Source organism: Cherax quadricarinatus, chromosome 1 (genome assembly GCF_038502225.1).
Source record: "Cherax quadricarinatus isolate ZL_2023a chromosome 1, ASM3850222v1, whole genome shotgun sequence".
NCBI classification, from domain to species: Eukaryota; Metazoa; Arthropoda; class Malacostraca; order Decapoda; family Parastacidae; genus Cherax; species Cherax quadricarinatus.
Genome location: NC_091292.1, coordinates 2,369,367 through 2,392,124, shown reverse-complemented (window position 1 = coordinate 2,392,124; position 22,758 = coordinate 2,369,367). Strand labels below are relative to the sequence as shown.

At 40.6% G+C, this 22,758-nt stretch overlaps 1 protein-coding gene across 1 annotated transcript in view; it reads right to left on the bottom strand.

Annotated features, from left to right (window-relative positions):
- Positions 1 to 22,291, bottom strand: part of LOC128703934 (eukaryotic initiation factor 4A-III) — a 33,575-nt gene extending 11,284 nt beyond the window's left edge. Inside the window, exons 1-5 of the mRNA XM_053798820.2 lie at positions 22,064 to 22,291; positions 10,610 to 10,812; positions 8,825 to 8,998; positions 3,792 to 3,973; positions 1,250 to 1,388 (exon numbers count right to left, since the gene is read on the bottom strand). Of these exons, the coding sequence (XP_053654795.1) occupies positions 1,250 to 1,388; positions 3,792 to 3,973; positions 8,825 to 8,998; positions 10,610 to 10,812; positions 22,064 to 22,205 (840 nt within the window). The 5' untranslated portion in view covers positions 22,206 to 22,291. The remainder of the gene's footprint in view (positions 1 to 1,249; positions 1,389 to 3,791; positions 3,974 to 8,824; positions 8,999 to 10,609; positions 10,813 to 22,063) is intronic.
- Positions 22,292 to 22,758: the final 467 nt, after the last annotated feature.

The following is a 22,758-nucleotide window of genomic DNA, read 5'->3' as shown; positions in this document are numbered from 1 at the left end:
ACTAAAACAAAGTATGAAATTTAATAAAAAAAATTGGCGAAATTATGCTCTTGCGAATTTTGCAGTGTCAGCGATATTCATGCATAGGCAATTTTGCCCACTTTGAGTCCTATATTTGGCCAATTACATTGTTCCACTAGACCAAATTCTTAGCTATTTCACTATTATGTGTTCCATTTTATCTATTGAGCACAAGAAATTGTCCAATCAACTATTTCAACTAAATAATAAGTGACTAAATAAATGAAGTGACTGGAAATTGGTAATTTGGCCAATTTCACACAAAGTTCAAAATATTCCAGCTTCAAAATAGGGTCCAGAATAAACAATGCAGGAATTCCTGGTACTAAAATAACATTTCCTTTGTTTATTAGTTACACTTTCAGGCTTTACAGATAAATTCCATTATTATTTTTTATTCACATAAAGAAATTTTATTCACACCAAAAAATAGAAGATTTACTGTTATGCAATACTGTAATAATTGTATATATAATATCAGCACATTCATGAACACACATTAGACCCACCAGCTAATGTGTATTGGACGCATGATGCGATTTGTTTACTCTTGAACATAGGCAAAAATCAAACATATCCACTATTTTGTGCTCAATTTCAAGCTATTTATAGTATAAAAATCAATCAAAATCATTTCTATTTCTGTAATATATCTTCCATTCTATCAAATGTGACCAAGAAACCACGAATACAACTGTAAAAAACATACGAAAATGCAAACTCGCCGTTTTAATCCAAAAACAGTCGCAGTTTTTTCTCATTATGCACTGTGTGCTGCAGGATTTTTTTTTATATGGTACACACTTACCACATAGACCCATTCTCTCATATCTAGGCCCAAATTTACCGCTCACAGCTCATCTGAGCGAGCTGAGCTCATGACGTATTACTACGGCATCTACCCTAGTTTCAAAGTCGTAGAACTACGGCACAGACCCTCAAGGGATTAAAGGCACCCTTTCTTGGGATACTTAATAATATACTAAAAAAAAAATCCTTTCATGACCATAAATTAGACTAACTAATAATTCCTATGACATAAAATGAATATGAACGACATATTAAAAAATAGAACTAGCATATTATTAGTAAATGCAACCACAGTCAATGCACTAACATAGTAGCAGCAACTTTGTCTTTGCCATAGAGATGTTTCACTAACTATTCATTAAGTATCATGCAAGCAGCTACATGTAGTATATTCATAACTAAGGTACATATTACTCACCTTACGCTTTGTGTTACAGAAGATAACAGCCTGTGTGATGGTGAGTGTGTCATACAAGTCACACAGTGTGTCAAACTTCCATTCCTCACGTTCGACTGCAACAAAGAACTGCTTAATACCTTCTAGTGTCAATTCATCACTGAAAGAGAAATGTAATATCAACTAACATTATGCTTAGAGAAGAGGGTCTTTCTTGCACACATGCAGCTTCATCATTAATGCTGCAAGTCTACCAATAAGCCCAGTATTTAGGACCCGTTTATTCTACTACATCCAAATACTTTGTTGAAAAACCATTTAGTTAACAATGAAAAATCATATCTATAATTAATCCCAATGCTAGAGCCCTGAACAACATTAATACTGTACAACAAATGTATTTAACATACCTGGGTACACAGCCACTCACAACTGTAGTTAAGACAAAAATTGAGGTGGCACTGTAATTTACCATAAAAAACTTAATGAAACGTACAAATATCTTAAAAAGTACGCATGCACATAGTGATAAACAACCTGCAACTTAATAATAGGAGAATGAGGCAGGAAACTGAGGATAACACATTAGTGACAGTTGACATCACAGCAGAAGTAGAGATTTCAACCACATGAAGAGATTAGGAGAAATGGGGCCCCTATAGGGAACTGCAAACATGGAAGGCTAAGTTGATGGAGGTGATTAAAGAGAGATGATGTGCCAGCAAGAATGGACCTAGTGTTTACCACAGATACATCTGGCTAAGTCAATTTTTCTTATTGTCAAGTACCATTCTACACTTCCAGTTTACTGTCAAGTATAATATATGCTTATGTCCATTATGTACATCCTTAACCCCTTTCAGTGTCTCGTACTCAGATCTGTTATTGATGTCAGGGTCACTTATGTAGTTTTTTTTCCTTGATCTTTTTTATTAACACATCAGCTGTTTCTCACCCAGACAGGGTGATAAAAAAAAGAAAAACTTTTATCATCATTCATTCCATCACTGTCTTGCCAGAGGCATGCCTATACTGTAGTTAAAACACTGCAACATGTCAACACCCCCTCCTTCAGCATGCAGGTGCTGTACTTCCCACCTCCAGGACTCGAGCCCAGCTAATCGGTTTCCCTGAATCTCTTCATAAATGTTACTTTGCTCACATTCCAACTTACATAGATCTAGGCATAAATTCTAGCGGCCTCAAATTTGGCATGAAATGCCTGGTAAGCCTACATCTGAGAAAACGGGTCTGCATGGTCAGTGCACTGTATACAAAAAACTGGGGCCACCACAGTGCGTTATGGGAATACCACATTTAGTACACCTTGTACATTATGATGCATGGACACAAAGGTGAACTGAACAGATTTTATTCCCCAGTTAGAGCAATGAGGATTATGGAACAGATGATGAGTTCTTTGCTTTCAAACATATAGTAATTGAAAGTGACACTCAGGATGCCAAAAATATCACTGAAAACCCCAATGCCTAACAACAATCCACGTCTAGGGTGGGTTCGTCTGGAACACGTCCAGCTCCACCACGCCTGAGCTCAGACGTGAGTAATGATCACAGTGATGTGGGCTTTATTTCCTAGCAATCAATGACCACTCTAGTAGTGACAATGAAGATTTTTCACATGTGAAGCATTAATTTATACACCATAGCACATGGTCTGGTAGTGTACCCATTGCTATCCCCAGGGAACAAAGTACATCCCAGGACCCAACACCAGCAACACAGACAGTGATGGTGCATCAACAGGGATGGGTAATAAGCATAGGAATGTTGCCACCGCATGTGGTAGCAGGTGGTGACACAACATGATGTATGGCACCAGCGTCAGCTCAGGCTGGAAGGCATGACCTACGGCTGCCTCCACTACCACCATAGGATTGCATCTGGGACTGGCAGGAAGATGCAAATTTTGTGCACAACCCCAATCAATTTGATGACAGAGTGGAATCTAGCCAAACTGTACCCTGGGGAATGACACTAGCTAACTTGAATGCTTTGAAATGCATTTTGATGAGCCACCAATGAAAAGTGATGAAAATCAACAGAGATGTCCAGTTAAAATGGCAAGCATGCTAAATTCACCACAATCATGGCTACACCAGTGGGACAGAACTGTCGCTGAGATGTATTTGCATTTTCTGCCTGCTAGCCTTCTGCCTTCTTGCCTGTCCTACCCTGCTTGCTGCAATTTTTTGTGGGATGATGGATTCAAAATGGAGAACAAGTGGATAGAGGAAAGGTGCTTTAGTGATTGGAATGCCTTGTTGTTTTTTTTGGGTTAATTAAAAGAAGTAAATAGGAAAAAAAAGACAGAAATCACTAAATATAAGTGAAGCAAGAACAGCATCAAGGACTGACAATGTTTATTTCACAATTCAAGAGATATAAAACACAATACACTTAACACTTGCATCTCACTCATCACAGGAGACAAAGAATCAATCCTACATCAGCTAATCTGAAGACTGACTTGCTGCCATTCAATATACACTTCTCTCTCATCACTGTGAGGAATTAAATGTCTCTGCATTCTGAAAACTTACCGTTTTACCAGAATGCGGATGGGGTCTGTCATGAACTTTGATGTCATTTCCAAAATTTCATGTGGTAATGTTGCAGATATGAGGACCACTTGAGTAGCAGGAGGAAGGTAGCGGTATACATCATATATTTGCTCCTTAAACCCTTTATTAAGCATCTCATCTGCTTCATCTAAAACCAACATCTGAAGAAGGTATAAACCATTAAATACAGGCACTTTAGAAGGCTGGCAGGAGGTACTACCATCCTGCCAGATGTCTAAAAATATAAGCTAGGAATAGAACCGAGCAGATTTTAGGAGTTCTTTGCTCTAAATGCTTTTCATAATAAAGGCCTTTATTTTAAAAAATTGCATTTGTACCACAATTACACTGAAACTAAATAAATTGTAAACCTATTAACTTCTATGTACAGTGGAACCTCAGTTTTTGTACGCCCTAGTCTGTATGTAAAACTATAGTTATTCTCTATACAATGTATTTTTTGTAAATATTTTTGGGTGTCTGGAATGGATTAATTGGATTTACATTATTTCTTACAGAAAATATTAACAAAAAATACATTTTAGAGAGAATAACTGTAGTTTTACATACAGATAAGGGCATATGAAAAACAAGGTTCCACTGCATGTTTATGATTAATAAAGTTAATTTTATTTTAATTTATTAGCATTTTTTAAATAAGTGACTGACGCCTGCATTTTTTACACTGGTAGGATTTGGTGTCTATGTCTAATACTACTTCTTTCTTTCAACAGACCGGCCGTATCCCACCGAGGCGGGGTGGCCCAAAAGGAAAAACGAAAGTTTCTCCTTTTACATTTAGTAATATATACAGGAGAAGAGGTTACTAGCCCCTTGCTCCCAGTATTTTAGTCGCCTCTTACAACACGCATGGCTTACGGAGGAAGAATTCTGTTCCACTTCCCCATGGAGGTAAGAGGAAATAAACAAGAACTAGAAAGAACACAGAAGAAAACCCAGATGGATGGGTGTGTATGTGTGTGTGTGTGTGTGTGTGTGTGTGTGTGTGTGTGTGTGTGTGTGTGTGTGTGTGTGTGTGTGTGTGTGTGTGTGTGTGTGTGTGTGTGTGTGTGTGTGTGTGTGTGTGTGTGTGTGTGTGTGTGTGTGTGTGTGTGTGTGTGTGTGTGTGTGTGTGTGTGTGTGTGTGTGTGTGTGTGTGTGTGTGTGTGTGTGTGTGTGTGTGTGTGTGTGTGTGTGTGTGTGTGTGTGTGTGTGTGTGTGTGTGTATATATATATATATATATATATATATATATATATATATATATATATATATATATATATATATATATATATATATATATATATTGGTGGATTGGTGATTGGTGGAATGATGAAGTAAAGGGTGTGATAAAAGAGAAAAAGGTAGCTTACGAGAGGTTTTTACAAAGCAGAAGTGTTATAAGAAGAGCAGAGTATATGGAGAGTAAAAGAAAGGTGAAGAGAGTGGTGAGAGAGTGCAAAAGGAGAGCAGATGAAAGAGTGGGAGAGGCACTGTCAAGAAATTTTAATGAAAATAAGAAAAAATTTTGGAGTGAGTTAAACAAGTTAAGAAAGCCTAGGGAAAGTATGGATTTATCAGTTAAAAGCAGAGTAGGGGAGTTAGTAGATGGGGAGAGGGAGGTATTAGGTAGATGGCGAGAATATTTTGAGGAACTTTTAAATGTTGAGGAAGAAAGGGAGGCGGTAATTTCATGCACTGGCCAGGGAGGTATACCATCATTTAGGAGTGAAGAAGAGCAGAATGTAAGTGTGGTGGAGGTACGTGAGGCATTACGTAGAATGAAACGGGGTAAAGCAGCTGGAACTGATGGGATCATGACAGAAATGTTAAAAGCAGGGGGGGATATAGTGTTGGAGTGGTTGGTACTTTTGTTTAATAAATGTATGAAAGAGGGGAAGGTACCTAGGGATTGGCGGAGAGCATGTATAGTCCCTTTATATAAAGGGAAAGGGGACAAAAGAGATTGTAAAAATTATAGAGGAATAAGTTTACTGAGTATACCAGGAAAAGTATACGGTAGAGTTATAATTGAAAGAATTAGAGGTAAGACAGAATGTAGAATTGCGGATGAGCAAGGAGGCTTCAGAGTGGGTAGGGGATGTGTAGATCAAGTGTTTACATTGAAGCATATATGTAAACAGTATTTAGATAAAGGTAGGAAAGTTTTTATTGCATTTATGGATTTAGAAAAGGCATATGATAGAGTGGATAGAGGAGCAATGTGGCAGATGTTGCAAGTTTATGGAATAGGTGGTAAGTTACTAAATGCTGTAAAGAGCTTTTATGAGGATAGTGAGGCTCAGGTTAGGGTGTGTAGAAGAGAGGGAGAATACTTCCCGGTAAAAGTAGGTCTTAGACAGGGATGTGTAATGTCACCATGGTTGTTTAATATATTTATAGATGGGGTTGTAAAAGAAGTAAATGCTAGGGTGTTCAGGAGAGGGGTGGGATTAAATTATGGGGAACAAATTCAAAATGGGAATTGACACAGTTACTTTTTGCTGATGATACTGTGCTTATGGGAGATTCTAAAGAAAAATTGCAAAGGTTAGTGGATGAGTTTGAGAATGTGTGTAAAGGTAGAAAGTTGAAAGTGAACATAGAAAAGAGTAAGGTGATGAGGGTATCAAATGATTTAGATAAAGAAAAATTGGATATCAAATTGGGGAGGAGGAGTATGGAAGAAGTGAATGTTTTCAGATACTTGGGAGTTGACGTGTCGGCGGATGGATTTATGAAGGATGAGGTTAATCATAGAATTGATGAGGGAAAAAAGGTGAGTGGTGCGTTGAGGTATATGTGGAGTCAAAAAACGTTATCTATGGAGGCAAAGAAGGGAATGTATGAAAGTATAGTAGTACCAACACTCTTATATGGATGTGAAGCTTGGGTGGTAAATGCAGCAGCGAGGAGACGGTTGGAGGCAGTGGAGATGTCCTGTCTAAGGGCAATGTGTGGTGTAAATATTATGCAGAAAATTCGGAGTGTGGAAATTAGGAGAAGGTGTGGAGTTAATAAAAGCATTAGTCAGAGGGCAGAAGAGGGGTTGTTAAGGTGGTTTGGTCATTTAGAGAGAATGGATCAAAGTAGAATGACATGGAAAGCATATAAATCTATAGGGGAAGGAAAGAGGGGTAGGGGTCGTCCTCGAAAGGGTTGGAAAGAGGGGGTAAAGGAGGTTTTGTGGGCGAGGGGCTTGGACTTCCAGCAAGCGTGCATGAGCGTGTTAGATAGGAGTGAATGGAGACGAATGATACTTGGGACCTGACGATCTGTTGGAGTGTGAGCAGGGTAATATTTAGTGAAGGGATTCAGGGAAACCGGTTATTTTCTTATAGTTGGACTTGAGTCCTGGAAATGGGAAGTACAATGCCTGCACTTTAAAGGAGGGGTTTGGGATATTGGCAGTTTGGAGGGATATGTTGTGTATCTTTATACGTATATGCTTCTAAACTGTTGTATTCTGAGCACCTCTGCAAAAGCAGTGATAATGTGTGAGTGTGGTGAAAGTGTTGAATGATGATGAAAGTATTTTCTTTTTGGGGATTTTCTTTCTTTTTTGGGTCACCCTGCCTCGGTGGGAGACGACCAACTTTTTTAAAAAAAAAAAAAAAAAAAAAATGTATGTGGAGATGTCATGTCTGAGGGCAATGTGTGGTGTGAATATAATGCAGAGAATTCGTAGTTTGGAAGTTAGGAGGAGGTGCTGGATTGCCAAAACTGTTGTCCAGAGGGCTGAGGAAGGGTTGTTGAGGTGGTTCGGACATGTAGAGAGAATGAAGCGAAACAGAATGACTTCAAGAGTGTATCAGTCTGTAGCGGAAGGAAGGCGGGGTAGGGGTCGGCCTAGGAAAGGTTGGAGGGAGGGGGTAAAGGTTTTGTGTGCGAGGAGCTTGGGCTTCCAGCGGGCATGCGTGAGCGTGTTTGATAGGAGTGAATGGAGACAAATGGTTTTTAATACTTGACGTGCTGTTGGAGTGTGAGCAAAGTAACATTTATGAAGGGATTCAGGGAAACCGGCAGGCTGGATTCGAGTCCTGGAGATGGGAAGTACAGTGCCTGCACTCTGAAGGAGTGTGACTTTGTCAATGGTCCAAGTCGAACCGAAACATCGTCGTAAGCTTCTCTCTTTTATGTGCGGGTTATTTGTGTATCGTTCCAGTCACGGTATTGTGCCTTTTTGTTATTTGAGGGGTGTTAATGTTGCAGTTTAAAAAACTGTAGTGTAAAGCACCCTTCTGGCAAGACAGTGATGGAGTGAATGACGGTGAAAGTTTTTCTTTTTCGGGCCACCCTGCCTTGGTGGGAATTGGCCAGAGTGCTAATAAAAAAAAAAAAAATGTATGTGTAGTGTGACCTAAGTGTAAGTAGAAGTAGCAAGACGTACCTGAAACATTGCATGTTTACAAGACAGAAAAAAAAAAAAACACCAGCAATCCTACCATCATGTAAAAAATTACAGGCTTCCGTTTTACACTCACTTGGCAGGACGGTAGTACCTCCCTGGGCTGTTGCTGTCTACCAACCTACTACCTATAATGTCTAATACACAATAATAATAATAATAATAATAATAATAATAAGCGTGCATGAGCGTGTTAGATAGGAGTGAATGGAGACGAATGATACTTGGGACCTGACGATCTGTTGGAGTGTGAGCAGGGTAATATTTAGTAAAGGGATTCAGGGAAACCGGTTATTTTCATATAGTCGGACTTGAGTCCTGGAAATGGGAAGTACAATGCCTGCACTTTAAAGGAGGGGTTTGGGATATTGGCAGTTTGGAGGGATATGTTGTGTATTCTTTATACATATATGCTTCTAAGCTGTTGTATTCTGAGCACCTCTGCAAAAGCAGTGATAATGTGTGAGTGTGGTGAAAGTGTTGAATGATGATGAAAGTATTTTCTTTTTGGGGATTTTCTTTCTTTTTTTGGGTCACCCTGCCTCGGTGGGAGACGACCGACTTGTTGAAGAAAAAAAAAAAAATAATAACAATAACAACAACCTTTATAGACCGTGTTCTGAGTGTACGCCGTCTGATCATGTCAAACACTCTGCCTGGAGTACCAGAAACAACGTGCTGCCCATAGTCCAACTTGCGAATATCTTCTCCAAGGTTTGTTCCTCCGATGCATGCATGACACTGTACACTCATGTAATCTCCAAGAGCAAGCACAACCTGAAAACATAACCCAATATAATTATTTCCAAAATAAAAAAGTAAAGCAAAAAATGCAAGCATTGTAACGGAAAAAATATCCAAGAGCTGCATTAAGAATCAAGAAATAAAAAATATACCTAAATAGAAAATTCTCTAGTAATTGTCACTGACATACAGTGGGAAGATGAAAATAATGTGCTCTGAATCACCCCTATTGTTTTGAGACAGGTGGCCAAGGTTCAAGGTAAACACTGGCAAAAGATGATGTGGAAATAGACACTGCCAGCAGGATTCCCTGCTTCCAGGGTATTTTCACTGAAGCCCAACATAAACTGAATGGCTCATACTAACAGTTGTATTCTAGAAATACGGGAAAGGATCACCTGCCAAATAACAGAAAGGATAAGCCACTAATTCTTAAACTGTGGCATACCCAAGAATATAAATCTGACTGTACTAGGTTATCCATATCCCACACATAACTAAGGCCTCCAAAACAGTAGGCATCCTCTCCAAGATACATTACTGTGTACCTCAAACCACTACTTATCTTGTACTACTCTCTACTCTATCTTTACCCCACCTGTGATATTAGTAACTGGGAATCTATGTCAAATGACCTAAAACCAATAACAACTCAATTAACAGCTGCTGTGCAAATGATTACCCAATCAAGTGCCAGAAAACACACTCTCCCACTCTTCAAAAGCTTAAACTTACTTACTATACACAATATATCCTCACACTGTATCTTCCTGGCAGCAGTAGTGTCAACAGAGCTTCTCAATTTTCAGTCCCCTGGGTCAGCACAAGCCCCCTGTGATGGTATAACACGAAGTTCTCCAGCAATAACACAGATGGAAACACAAAATGACAATTTTTGATAATCTACCAATTTGACAAAATAGCCAATCAAAAAGAGGACTGCCCTGCATACCCAACATCAGCCCTGCTGCCAGAAGAACAAACTGCCCAAGTTCCAAGCACAAGATCTCCTTAATTACACTGCCCTATTAAACTAAACCAGTGCTCCTATGGGTAGAGGGAAATGCAGGAGAACCAGCACCAAAAACTACCTCAAAGCTCCAAGGAACTTAGGTGAGGAAAGTTTCATCCTAGCATCTCTCTCACTCCAACTGATGACATAAACATGGCTGATGTACAAGACTCTTCATCTTCTTTCCACAGTTTAGACAAACTCTCAACCAAATACCCAAGAATTGACGAAGTCCTCAGTGCTCAAAATAAGCTCATCGATTATTTAGTATCTCGTAACCTACAGAACATTAATCAAGAAAACAGTAATCTTCTATCATTACAGGAAATTCACATAATAAAGGCTGATGACTTTGAACTCTTCCAATTATCTCAAGCCAAAAGGATTCATTAACTCAAACAAAATGAATGACAACCACAAGGAAGTGCAGAAAACTGTTGTTAAACATGCTGAATAAATAACGTCCCTCAACACCAAGATAGACGAAGTTGTACATGACTGGAAAACTCAAATGGACACAGTTTGGTGAATACCTTCAAAATCAAACAGAAGCATAAGTATTGTGGCTTTTATTTTATACAAACATAGGATTAATTATTAAAAATTAACTACTGTAGAAGAGTATAACTCACTTTCTGAATCTGAACAGCCAACTCCCTTGTGGGTGACAGAGTAAGGACTTGGGTCTCACGAACATTAATATCCAAACTCTGAAGGATGGATATGGAGAATGTTGCTGTTTTTCCTGTACCAGACTGAGCCTGAGCTATTACGTCACGGCCTTTTATAATGGGACGAATAGCACGCTGTTGGATGGCAGATGGCTTCTCAAATCCTGTGCAAGATTAAACATTATTATTATTTCTCACTAATTTTATGGTGAATTAAATAATGTTAAGAGGGACATCTGTAGCTCTGTTTCCAAACTGAATGAAGTAGGTTTTGTCAAGGTTGAGAGTAAGTTTGTTAGTCATCATCCAGGGCTTGGGTGAGAGAAGACGTATGTAGTGTCATCTGCAAATAGTGGGGGTTTGAGTAGTTGCAATGCATTTGGTAGGTCGTTTATGTAAATGAGAAAGAGAAGAGGACCAAGGACACTTCCCTGTGGGACACCAACTGTAATTGGCTGTGTGGAAGAGTTTGCTCCATTTGTGTACACATATTGGCTTCTGTTGCTGAGGTATGACTTTAGGTAGTTGAGGGAGTACCCTCTTATACCACAGTGTGACAATTTTATGTGGAGCAAATCATGGTCAACTGTATCAAAAGCTTTACGTAAATTAATGATGATCCCCAGTAGGACTTCTTTTTTCTCGAATGCAGTGTATATTTGTGTAAGCATGTGTTTAATAGCATCAATCATATTTTTATTAGGCCTGAACAAAAACTGACAGGGGTTGAGTATGTTGTGGGAGATGAGGTAGGAATAGATTCGCTTATGAATTAATTTTTCAAAGATTTTAGAGAGAGGGTGTAAATTGGATATTGGTCTATAGTTATTCAAGTCTGTTTGGTCTCCTCCTTTATGTATCGGGGTGACCCTCGCTATTTTGAGAACTGTAGGGAAGGTAGAGGATTTGATGGATTTGTTAAAGAGTGTTGTAATGATTTACCTGGAGTTTACCTGGAGAGAGTTCCGGGGGTCAACGCCCCCGCGGCCCGGTCTGTGACCAGGCCTCCTGGTGGATCAGAGCCTGATCAACCAGGCTGTTGCTGCTGGCTGCACGCAAACCAACGTACGAGCCACAGCCCGGCTGATCAGGAACTGACTTTAGGTGCTTGTCCAGTGCCAGCTTGAAGACTGCCAGGGGTCTGTTGGTAATCCCCCTTATGTGTGCTGGGAGGCAGTTGAACAGTCTCGGGGCCCCTGACACTTATTGTATGGTCTCTTAACGTGCTAGTGACACCCCTGCTTTTCATTGGGGGGATGGTGCATCGTCTGCCAAGTCTTTTGCTTTCATAGTGAGTGATTTTCGTGTGCAAGTTCGGTACTAGTCCCTCTAGGATTTTCCAGGTGTATACATGTATAATCATGTATCTCTCCCTCCTGCGTTCCAGGGAATACAGGTTTAGGAACCTCAAGCGCTCCCAATAATTGAGGTGTTTTATCTCCGTTATGCACGCCGTGAAAGTTCTCTGTACATTTTCTAGGTCAGCAATTACACCTGCCTTGAAAGGTGCTGTTAGTGTGCAGCAATATTCCAGCCTAGATAGAACAAGTGACCTGAAGAGTGTCATCATGGGCTTGGCCTCCCTAGTTTTGAAGGTTCTCATTATCCATCCTGTCATTTTTCTAGCAGATGCGATTGATACAATGTTATGGTCCTTGAAGGTGAGATCCTCCGACATGATCACTCCCAGGTCTTTGTCGTTGGTGTTTCGCTCTATTTTGTGGCCAGAATTTGTTTTGTACTCTGATGAAGATTTAATTTCCTCATGTTTACCATATCTGAGTAACTGAAATTTCTCATCGTTGAACTTCATATTGTTTTCTGCAGCCCACTGAAAGATTTGGTTGATGTCCGCCTAGAGCTTTGCAGTGTCTGCAATGGAAGACACTGTCATGCAGATTCGGGTGTCATCTGCAAAGGAAGACACGGTGCTGTGGCTGACATCCTTGTCTATGTCGGATATGAGGATGAGGAACAAGATGGGAGCGAGTACTGTGCCTTGTGGAACAGAGCTTTTCACCGTAGCTGCCTCGGACTTTACTCTGTTGACGACTACTCTCTGTGTTCTGTTAGTGAGGAAATTATAGATCCATCGACCGACTTTTCCTGTTATTCCTTTAGCACGCATTTTGTGCACTATTACGCCATGGTGATTGGTGACAGCACTTGCGAAGCTTTTTTGTAAATAAAAAGTGGTGAGGTATTTAAATCTCCTGTCTTGTTTTTTAGTGTGTTGATAATAAGGGAGACTTCTGTTAGGTTAGTTGGAGCTAGGAACAGTGTGTTTGGGTAGCTGCCAGTGAGGTAGTCACTGGGTGGGGTATTTGAGCTTGGGATTTTATCGGCAAGGTTTTTTCCAATGGTGGATAAGAAAACATTGAGTCTGTTTGCTGTTTCAGTTGGTGGGAGTTAGGGTTCACCTGGTTTTGTTAGTTCAACTGTGCTATTTCCTGATATCTTTTTTGTTCCTAGAATTTCTGATAGAGTTTTCCAGGTCTTTTTTATATCACCTTTTAAGTTGGATAATCTGTTCTCATAATACTACAGTTTTTTAGCCCTTCTTATCAGGCTGGTTAGGATTGACGAGTAACGTTTTGTTTGGTCTCTGGTTATGTGACCCATTATGTACTACTACAGCAGATTCACTGACACAAGAGGAGATATAAAAAAGACCTGGAAAACACTTTCCCAGATTCTGGGGATCCACAAACTGAAAAAAACCAAGAATATTGTTCTAACTAAACCTCATGAAACACCACTGCATCCCACTGATACAGCTAACAAGATAAACAACTTCTTCTCAAACATAGGATCTAATCTCGCCAGTAAAATCCCACGTACCAATGCCCGTGCCGGGGACTACCTAGATGGGAATTTCCCAAATTCCTTCTATCTTGTACCAACTGAGCCCACGGAAGTCACCGCGATCATAAAGTCACTTATAAATAACTCGGGGAATCTGTCTCACGTCCCACCATTATTGTACAAGCGAGCGGCCCATGTCCTTTCGCATACTATTACATTACTTTTTAACAAGTAACTAGAAACTAGCACTTTCCCGACACTACTCAAGACAGCAAGGGTTACACCAATACATAAAGGTGGTGACCCTACAGACGTAAACAACTATAGGCCAATATCAAACTTACCATTGCTATCCAAAATCTTCGAGAAACTCGTGCACAGGAGACTATATTCATTTATAACGTCACAAAACATACTCAACCCCTGCCAATTTGGATTCAGGAAAAATAAAAGCACTAATGATGCAATTATAAAAATGCTAGACCTGCTTTACACAGCACTGGAAAATAAGGAATATCCGCTAGGAATTTTTATTGACCTAAGAAAAGCGTTTGACACAGTAGACCACGGCATCCTACTCCACAAACTTGACCACTATGGTATAAGAGGCCATGTGCTTGCATATTTTAAATCCTACCTTTCTAATAGGTATCAGTATGTCACCATTAAAGACACAGCCTCATCAATACGGCCACTTGATACTGGAGTTCCGCAGGGAAGTGTCCTTGGACCAATGCTCTTCCTCATTTACATCAATGATCTTCCAAACATATCCTAACACCTGAAACCCATTCTCTTTGCTGACGACACGGCTTATGTCATCTCCCACCCTAATCTTGCCACCCTCAACACCATTGTTAATGAGGTGCTGCTCAAAATGTCGACTTGGACGACAGCCAATGAACTTACACTTAACACTGGTAAAACCTACTATGTTTGGTAGCAGAGCAGGTGTTGCACAACTTAACATTAAGACTGACAACACTCTAAGTGCCACACATAATGAGGGCAAATTCCGTGGCCCGGTGGCCTGGTGGCTAAAGCTCCCGCTTCACACACAGAGGGCCCGGGTTCGATTCCCGGCGGGTGGAAACATTTCGACACGTTTCCTTACATCTGTTGTCCTGTTCACCTAGCAGCAAATAGGTACCTGGGTGTTAGTCGACTGGTGTGGGTCGCATCCTGGGGGACAAGATTAAGGACCCCAATGGAAATAAGTTAGACAGTCCTCGATGACGCACTGACTTTCTTGGGTTATCCTGGGTGGCTAACCCTCCGGGGTTAAAAATCCGAACAAAATCTTATCTTATCTTACCTCAACAACAACCTAAATTTCAGCACCCATATCCAACACATAACAAAAAAAGTATCCAAAACAGTGGGAATTCTCTCCAAGATATGATACTACGTGCCACAAACTGCCCTTCTTACACTATACCATTCACTTACATATCCATACCTCACCTATGCTATCTGTGCTTGGGGATCAACTGCAGCAACACACCTAAAGCCAATAATAACCCAACAAAAAGCTGCAGTAAGAATAATCACTAAATCCCATCCCTGGCAACACACCCTCCCACTCTTCATAGATCTAAACTTACTCCCTGTTCAGTACATCCACACTTACTACTGTGCAATCTATATCTACAGGACCTTAAATTCCAATATTAACCTTGACCTAAAACACTTTCTTGATAGTTGTGACAGGATCCACAGGCATAACACCAGACACAAACATCTCTATGACATTCCCCGTGTTCGACTAAACCTTTACAAAAATTCAATGTATTTCAAAGGACCTAAAATCTGTAATGCCCTACCTGAAAACTCTAGAACTGCAGACACATTCATCACTTTCAAAACTAGTTAGAAAACATCTTATCTCCCTGATCCACCCCAACAACTAACTACATGATAACCACCTGGTGGTTCACAATTACACTCATTCACCCACTGACTATAAATCCAGAAATACTAATCTTAATCTTAAAATAATAAATCCTAACTAGTCATAAGTTTGCCTATGATACTCCAATATAGACACTTTGTATTGTGCCAAAACAAAAGCATTCACATTGCTAAACTCACAAATTATGATGTAGTCACTTAGCCTTAATACCATAATCTGTAAGGATTTAATGTTTACAATTAATCTAAGTCTGCTCAAAATGCCTAGCCATGCTAGGTGTCCTAGTGGCCCCCTCTGTAATTATTTTATAACATGTAAACCACACAATACCCAAAACCTGTAAACCCCACATTGTAACCCTTATAGAGAATAAACTTGAATTTAATTGAATTGAATATAGGTGCTTTGTATTTATGGACTTGAAACAAAGTCATATTATTTACCAGGTTATCCTAGAATAAATCTGGTCTTAGATTGTCCAAAATGCTCTGCTATAACAGGGATTTTCCATAAGTCTGTAAAGTACATCACCTAATTTAACAAATGTAATCGGTACTTTCAAAAATACACATTTTTTTTTTTTAACACACCGGCCATCTCCCACTGAGGTCGGGTGACCAAAAAAAAAGAAATACTTTCATCATCACTCACTCCATCACCCCCATCTTGTCAGCGGCACGTGGATATTACAACTCAGATGCTCCTCCAAACTTCAATATCCTCACCCCTCCTTCAAGATTGGCCAACTGGTTTCCCCTGAATCCCTTCATAAATGTTACCTTGCTCACACGCCAATGGTATGTCAAGTCAAAAAATCACTTTCCTTCACCCATTCCTATCTCTCAAATGCCTGTTACATCTCCAAGCCCCTCACATATAAATCCTCTCGAATGGAAGTAAGTCAATCTGACTTTGGGGGATGTAACATCCCCCAATGAAAAGCAGGGGCGTCACTAGCACGTTAAGAGACAATACAATAAGTGTCAGGGGCCTGAGACTGTTCAACTGCCTCCCAGCATACATAAGGGGGATTACCAATAGACCCCTGGCAGTCTTCAAGCAGGCACTGGACAAGCACCTAAAGTCGGTACCTGACCAGCCGGGCTGTGGCTCATACGTTGGATTGCATGCAGCCAGCAGTAACAGCCTGGTTGATCAGGCTCTGATCCACCAGGCGGCCTGGTTACAGACTGGGCCACGGGGATGTTGACCCCCGGAACTCTCTCCAGGTAAACTCCAGGCAATAGGTAATTTTACACTATGTATAATAATTGTACATGTACATGTGCCTAAATAAAACTACTTACTTATTCCTTTAAACCATCCCTGCAAGCTTTCCTAAGATGTTCTCATTGGAGAATATTCAGAGAAGAATGACAAAATTAATCCACTGTATAAGAAATCTCCCATATGAAGATAGACTGAGAACCCTGAACCTTCATTCTCTTGAGAGAGAATCAGAGGAGATATCATTGAAGTTTATAAGTGGATAATAGGCATAAATAAAAGTGATATAAATAAAGTACTGAGGATGTTGAATCACGTAAGAACCAGAAAAGTTTTTAAATTAGATAAGTTATGATTTAGAAAGGACGTGGGTAAGTACTAGTTTTCAAACAAGGTTGTGATGCATGGGACAATCTGCTGATTAGTAGGGTAATAGAGGCTAAGACCTTGAGTAGCTTTAAACGAAAGAGAAATTAGACAAATATATGAGCGAGAGACTGGGTCTGATTGGTACCTGAGGTACTGAAGCAAATTCTTGAGAAGCTCTGGGAAAGGGTTGGTCTAATGCATGGGTGGGAGTGGATAGTTCTGATAAGGTCCTGCCTTGTATGGGCCAGTAGGCCTGCTGCAGTGCTCCTCCATTCTTATGATATGGCATCAGCCTAGCAGCTGTGCTCCATAATGACCAAAATTTTTATACGTATTATTCACAATGACCAAAATTTTTGTATTACGTAGACAAAGCCTGAATAAAAACTTATTGCCACCACTAACATTCATGTACTTACTAATGTAAGCTGACCCCCTCTCTAAGGTTAATGTAAAAAACTCGATTTACCTTATTAATTTTCACACAGTTTAGTTACTTAGCTGTTTTAACTTTTAAGATTTAAATATTAAGATATTACAAGGACCACAATGGAAATAAGCCACTAACTTTTTTGGGGTAACCCAGGTAATTTTTAGTATATGATAATTGTTGTTATGGGTATCCGTGTTTACTTACACTGCCATCACCACTATTACCACCACCACCACTACTACTATTACCACTACCACCACTACTACCACTAGCACTACTACCACTACTATTACCATTACCACCACCACTACTAACACTACCACCACCACTACTACAAACACTACCATTACTACTAACACTACCACCATTACTACTAACACTACCACCACTACTAACACTATCACCACCACTACTAACACTACCACCACTACTAACACTACCACCACTACTACTAACACTACCACCACCACTACTAACACTACCACCACTACTACTAACACTACCACCACTACTACTAACACTACCACTACTACTAACACTACCACCAACACTACTAACACTACCACTACTACTAACATTACCACCACCACTACTAACACTACCACCACTACTACTAACACTACCACCACCACTACTAACACTACCATTACTACTAACACTACCACTACTAACACTACCACCACCACTACTAACACTACCACTACTACTAACACTACCACCACCACTACTAACACCACCACCACTAACACTACCACCACTACTACTACCAACACTACCACTACTACTAACACCACCACCACCACTACTACTAACACTACCACCACCACTACTAACACTATCACTACTACTAACACCACCACTACTAATAACACCACCACCACTACTACCAACACTACCACTACTACTAAAACTACCACCACTACTACTAACACTACCACCACCACTACTAACTACCACTACCCCCACCACTGCTAACACTACCACCACCACTGCTAACACTACCCCCACCGCTACTAACACTACCACTACTACTACTAACACTACCACCACTACTACTAACACTACCCCCACTACTACTAACACTACCCCCACCACTGCTAACACTACCACCACTACTACTAACACTACCACCACCACTACTACTACCACCACCACTACTAACACTACCACCACTACTACTAACACTACCCCCACTACTACTAACACTACCCCCACCACTGCTAACACTACTACCACTACTACTAACACTACCCCCACCACTGCTAACACTACCCCCACTACTACTAACACTACCCCCACCACTGCTAACACTACCCCCACCACTGCTAACACTACCCCCACTGCTACTAACACTACCACCACTACTAACACTACCACCACTACTAACACTACCACTACTACTAACACTACCACTACTGCTAACACTACCACCACTACTACTAACACCACCACTACTACTAACACTACCACTGCTACTAACACTACCACCACTACTAACACTACCACTACTACTAACACTACCACCACTACTAACACTACCACCACTACTACTAACACTTCCACCACTACTACTAACACTACCACCACTACTACTAACACTACCACCACTACTACTAACACCACCACTATTACTAACACTACCACCACCACTAACACTACCACTACTACTAACACTACCACCACTACTACTAACACTACCACCACCACTACTAACACTACCACCACCACTACTAACACTACCACCACTACTAACACTACCACCACTACTAACACTACCACTACTACTAACACTACCACCACCACTACTAACACTGCCACTACTACTAACACTACCACCACCACTACTAACACTACCACTAACACTACCACCACCACTACTAACACTACCACCACTACTACTAACACTACCACCACTACTACTAACACTACCACTGCTACTAACACTACCACCACTACTAACACTACCACCACTACTACTAACACTACCACCACTACTAACACTACCACCACTACTACTAACACTACCACCACCACTACTAACACTACCACCACCACCACCACTACTAACACTACCACTACTACTAACACTACCACCACCACCACCACTACTAACACTACCACTACTACTAACACTACCACCACCACCACTACTACTAACATCACCACTACTACTAACACTACCACCACCACTACTAACACTACCACTAACACTACCACCACTACTACTAACACTACCACCACTACTACTAACACTACCACTGCTACTAACACTACCACCACTACTAACACTACCACCACTACTACTAACACTACCACCACTACTAACACTACCACCACTACTAACACTACCACCACCACTACTAACACTACCACCACCACCACTACTAACACTACCACTACTAACACTACCACTACTAACACTACCACCACCACCACCACTACTAACACTACCACTACTACTAACACTACCACCACCACCACTACTACTAACATCACCACTACTACTAACACTACCACCACTACTAACACTACCACCACCACTACTAACACTACCACCACCACTACTAACACTACCACCACCACTACTAACACTACCACCACTACTAACACTACCACCACTACTACTAACACTACCACCACTACTACTAACACTACCACCACCACTACTAACACTACCACCACCACTACTAACACTACCACCACCACTACTAACACTACCACCACCACTACTAACACTACCACCACCACTACTAACACTACCACCACTACTACTAACACTACCACCACCACTAACACTACCACCACCACTACTAACACTACCACCACTAATACTAACACCACCACCACTAATAACACTACCACCACCACTACTAACACTACCACCACCACTACTAACACTACCACTACTGTTAGACATCTTTATTCCGAAACGTTTCGCCTACACAGTAGGCTTCTTCAGTCGAATACAGAAAGTAGGCAGGAGCAGTATTCGACTGAAGAAGCCTACTGTGTAGGCGAAACGTTTCGGAATAAAGATGTCTAACTGTTGCATATGTGTCTTACCTAACAACCTGTCGGTATTGTATACCATTTTGATCTTCACTACCACTACTACTAACACTACCACCACCACCACTACTAACACCACCACTACTACTAACACCACCACCACCACTACTAACACCACCACCACCACTACTAACACCACCACTACTACTAACACTACCACCACCACTACTAACACTACCACCACTACTAACACTACCACCACTACTAACACTACCACCACTACTAACACTTCCACCACCACTACTAACACTACCACCACTACTACTACACTACCACCACTACTAACACTACCACCACCACTACTAACACTACCACCACTACTACTAACACTACCACCACTACTAACACTACCACCACTACTAACACTACCACCACCACTACTAACACTACCACCACTACTACTAACACTACCACCACTACTTACACTACCACCACTACTAACACTACCACCACCACTACTAACACTACCACCACTACTACTAACACTACCACCACTACTAACACTACCACCACTACTAACACTACCACCACCACTACTAACACTACCACCACCACTACTAACACTACCACCACCACTACTAACACTACCACCACTACTAACACTACTAACACTACCACCACCACTACTAACACTACCACCACTACTACTAACACTACCACCACCACCACTAACACTACCACCACCACTACTACTAACACTACCACCACCACTACTACTAACACTACCACCACCACCACTACTAACACTACCACCACTACTAACACTACCACCACCACTACTACTAACACTACCACCACCACTACTACTAACACTACCACCACTACTACTAACACTACCACCACCACTACTACTAACACTACCACCACTACTACTAACACTACCACCACCACCACTACTAACACTACCACCACCACTACTAACACTACCACCACTACTACTAACACTACCACCACCACCACTACTAACACTACCACCACTACTACTAACACTACCACCACCACTACTAACACTACCACCACTACTACTAACACTACCACCACCACTACTACTAACACTACCACCACCACTACTACTAACACTACCACCACTACTACTAACACTACCACCACCACCACTACTAACACTACCACCACTACTAACACACCACCACTACTACTAACACTACCACCACCACTACACTACTAACACTACCACCACTACTACTAACACTACCACCACACTACACTACTACCACCACCACTACTACTACCACCACCACTACACTACTACTAACTACTAACACTACCACCACTACTACTAACACTACCACCACCACCACTACTAACACTACCACCACCACTACTAACACTACCACCACTACTACTAACACTACCACCACCACTACTACTAACACTACTACTAACACTACCACCACTACTACACCTCATTCAAGGTTACTATAACTTTCTAACAGCTGTCACTCGCTTGCTTTACTTTCACTTTGGTCAATACTTTAATACAAATAAAATTATACCGCTAAATTAATTTTTTGTTATGTGCATCATATAATATGTGCATATTAGAGTTTGTGTGAGTTTAAGAGTTATGTTATATAGTTACCATAAGCATATATGCCCCTGAGAAGGTCCTCCCTCAGACCCATACTGTCGAAGGTCGGTACAACCTGCACCTCCTCACTCGTCTCAAACTCAACATTAGAAAGATCTTCAGGTATAACTCTTCTGACTCGTGTCTCCGCCATGATGCTACTCCTCTCTCACTATCTCTCACTCACTGTCTCTCACTCACTGTCTCTCACTCTCTCACTCACACCAGCAGGAACACTGGAACGGAACTCTACTATGATATGCACTCAAAGTCAAACTTTAATGCCGCTTCTTTCTTTCTTTCTTATGTACTGTAATGTTACTTTTATCAACTGAATTTAACATTTATATATTTAAAATATTCATTTAGTTTATTTTTATTGCATAGTGGTGCACTTGGTCAATGTAATTAATAAAAGCTCACTCTAATAATTCTGTTACTTAAAGAGATATAAATATTTTACTACTTCTGTACAGTTTCAATATCGTATATTTTGGTTTAAAATATATCAGAAAATTATAGAGTAATGATATTTTATGCATAGTAATACATTATGTATATAACAATTTGTGTGGAGGTGCATGTTATATTGTTATGTTCTCTGGTGAACTATAAAAGTTATCAGTGCATAAAGTGTGAACACTTTGTTAGCTTGTTATAAGTAGCTTTGTTAAGTGTTATAGTGGTGTAAGTGTTGTAGTAGAGAG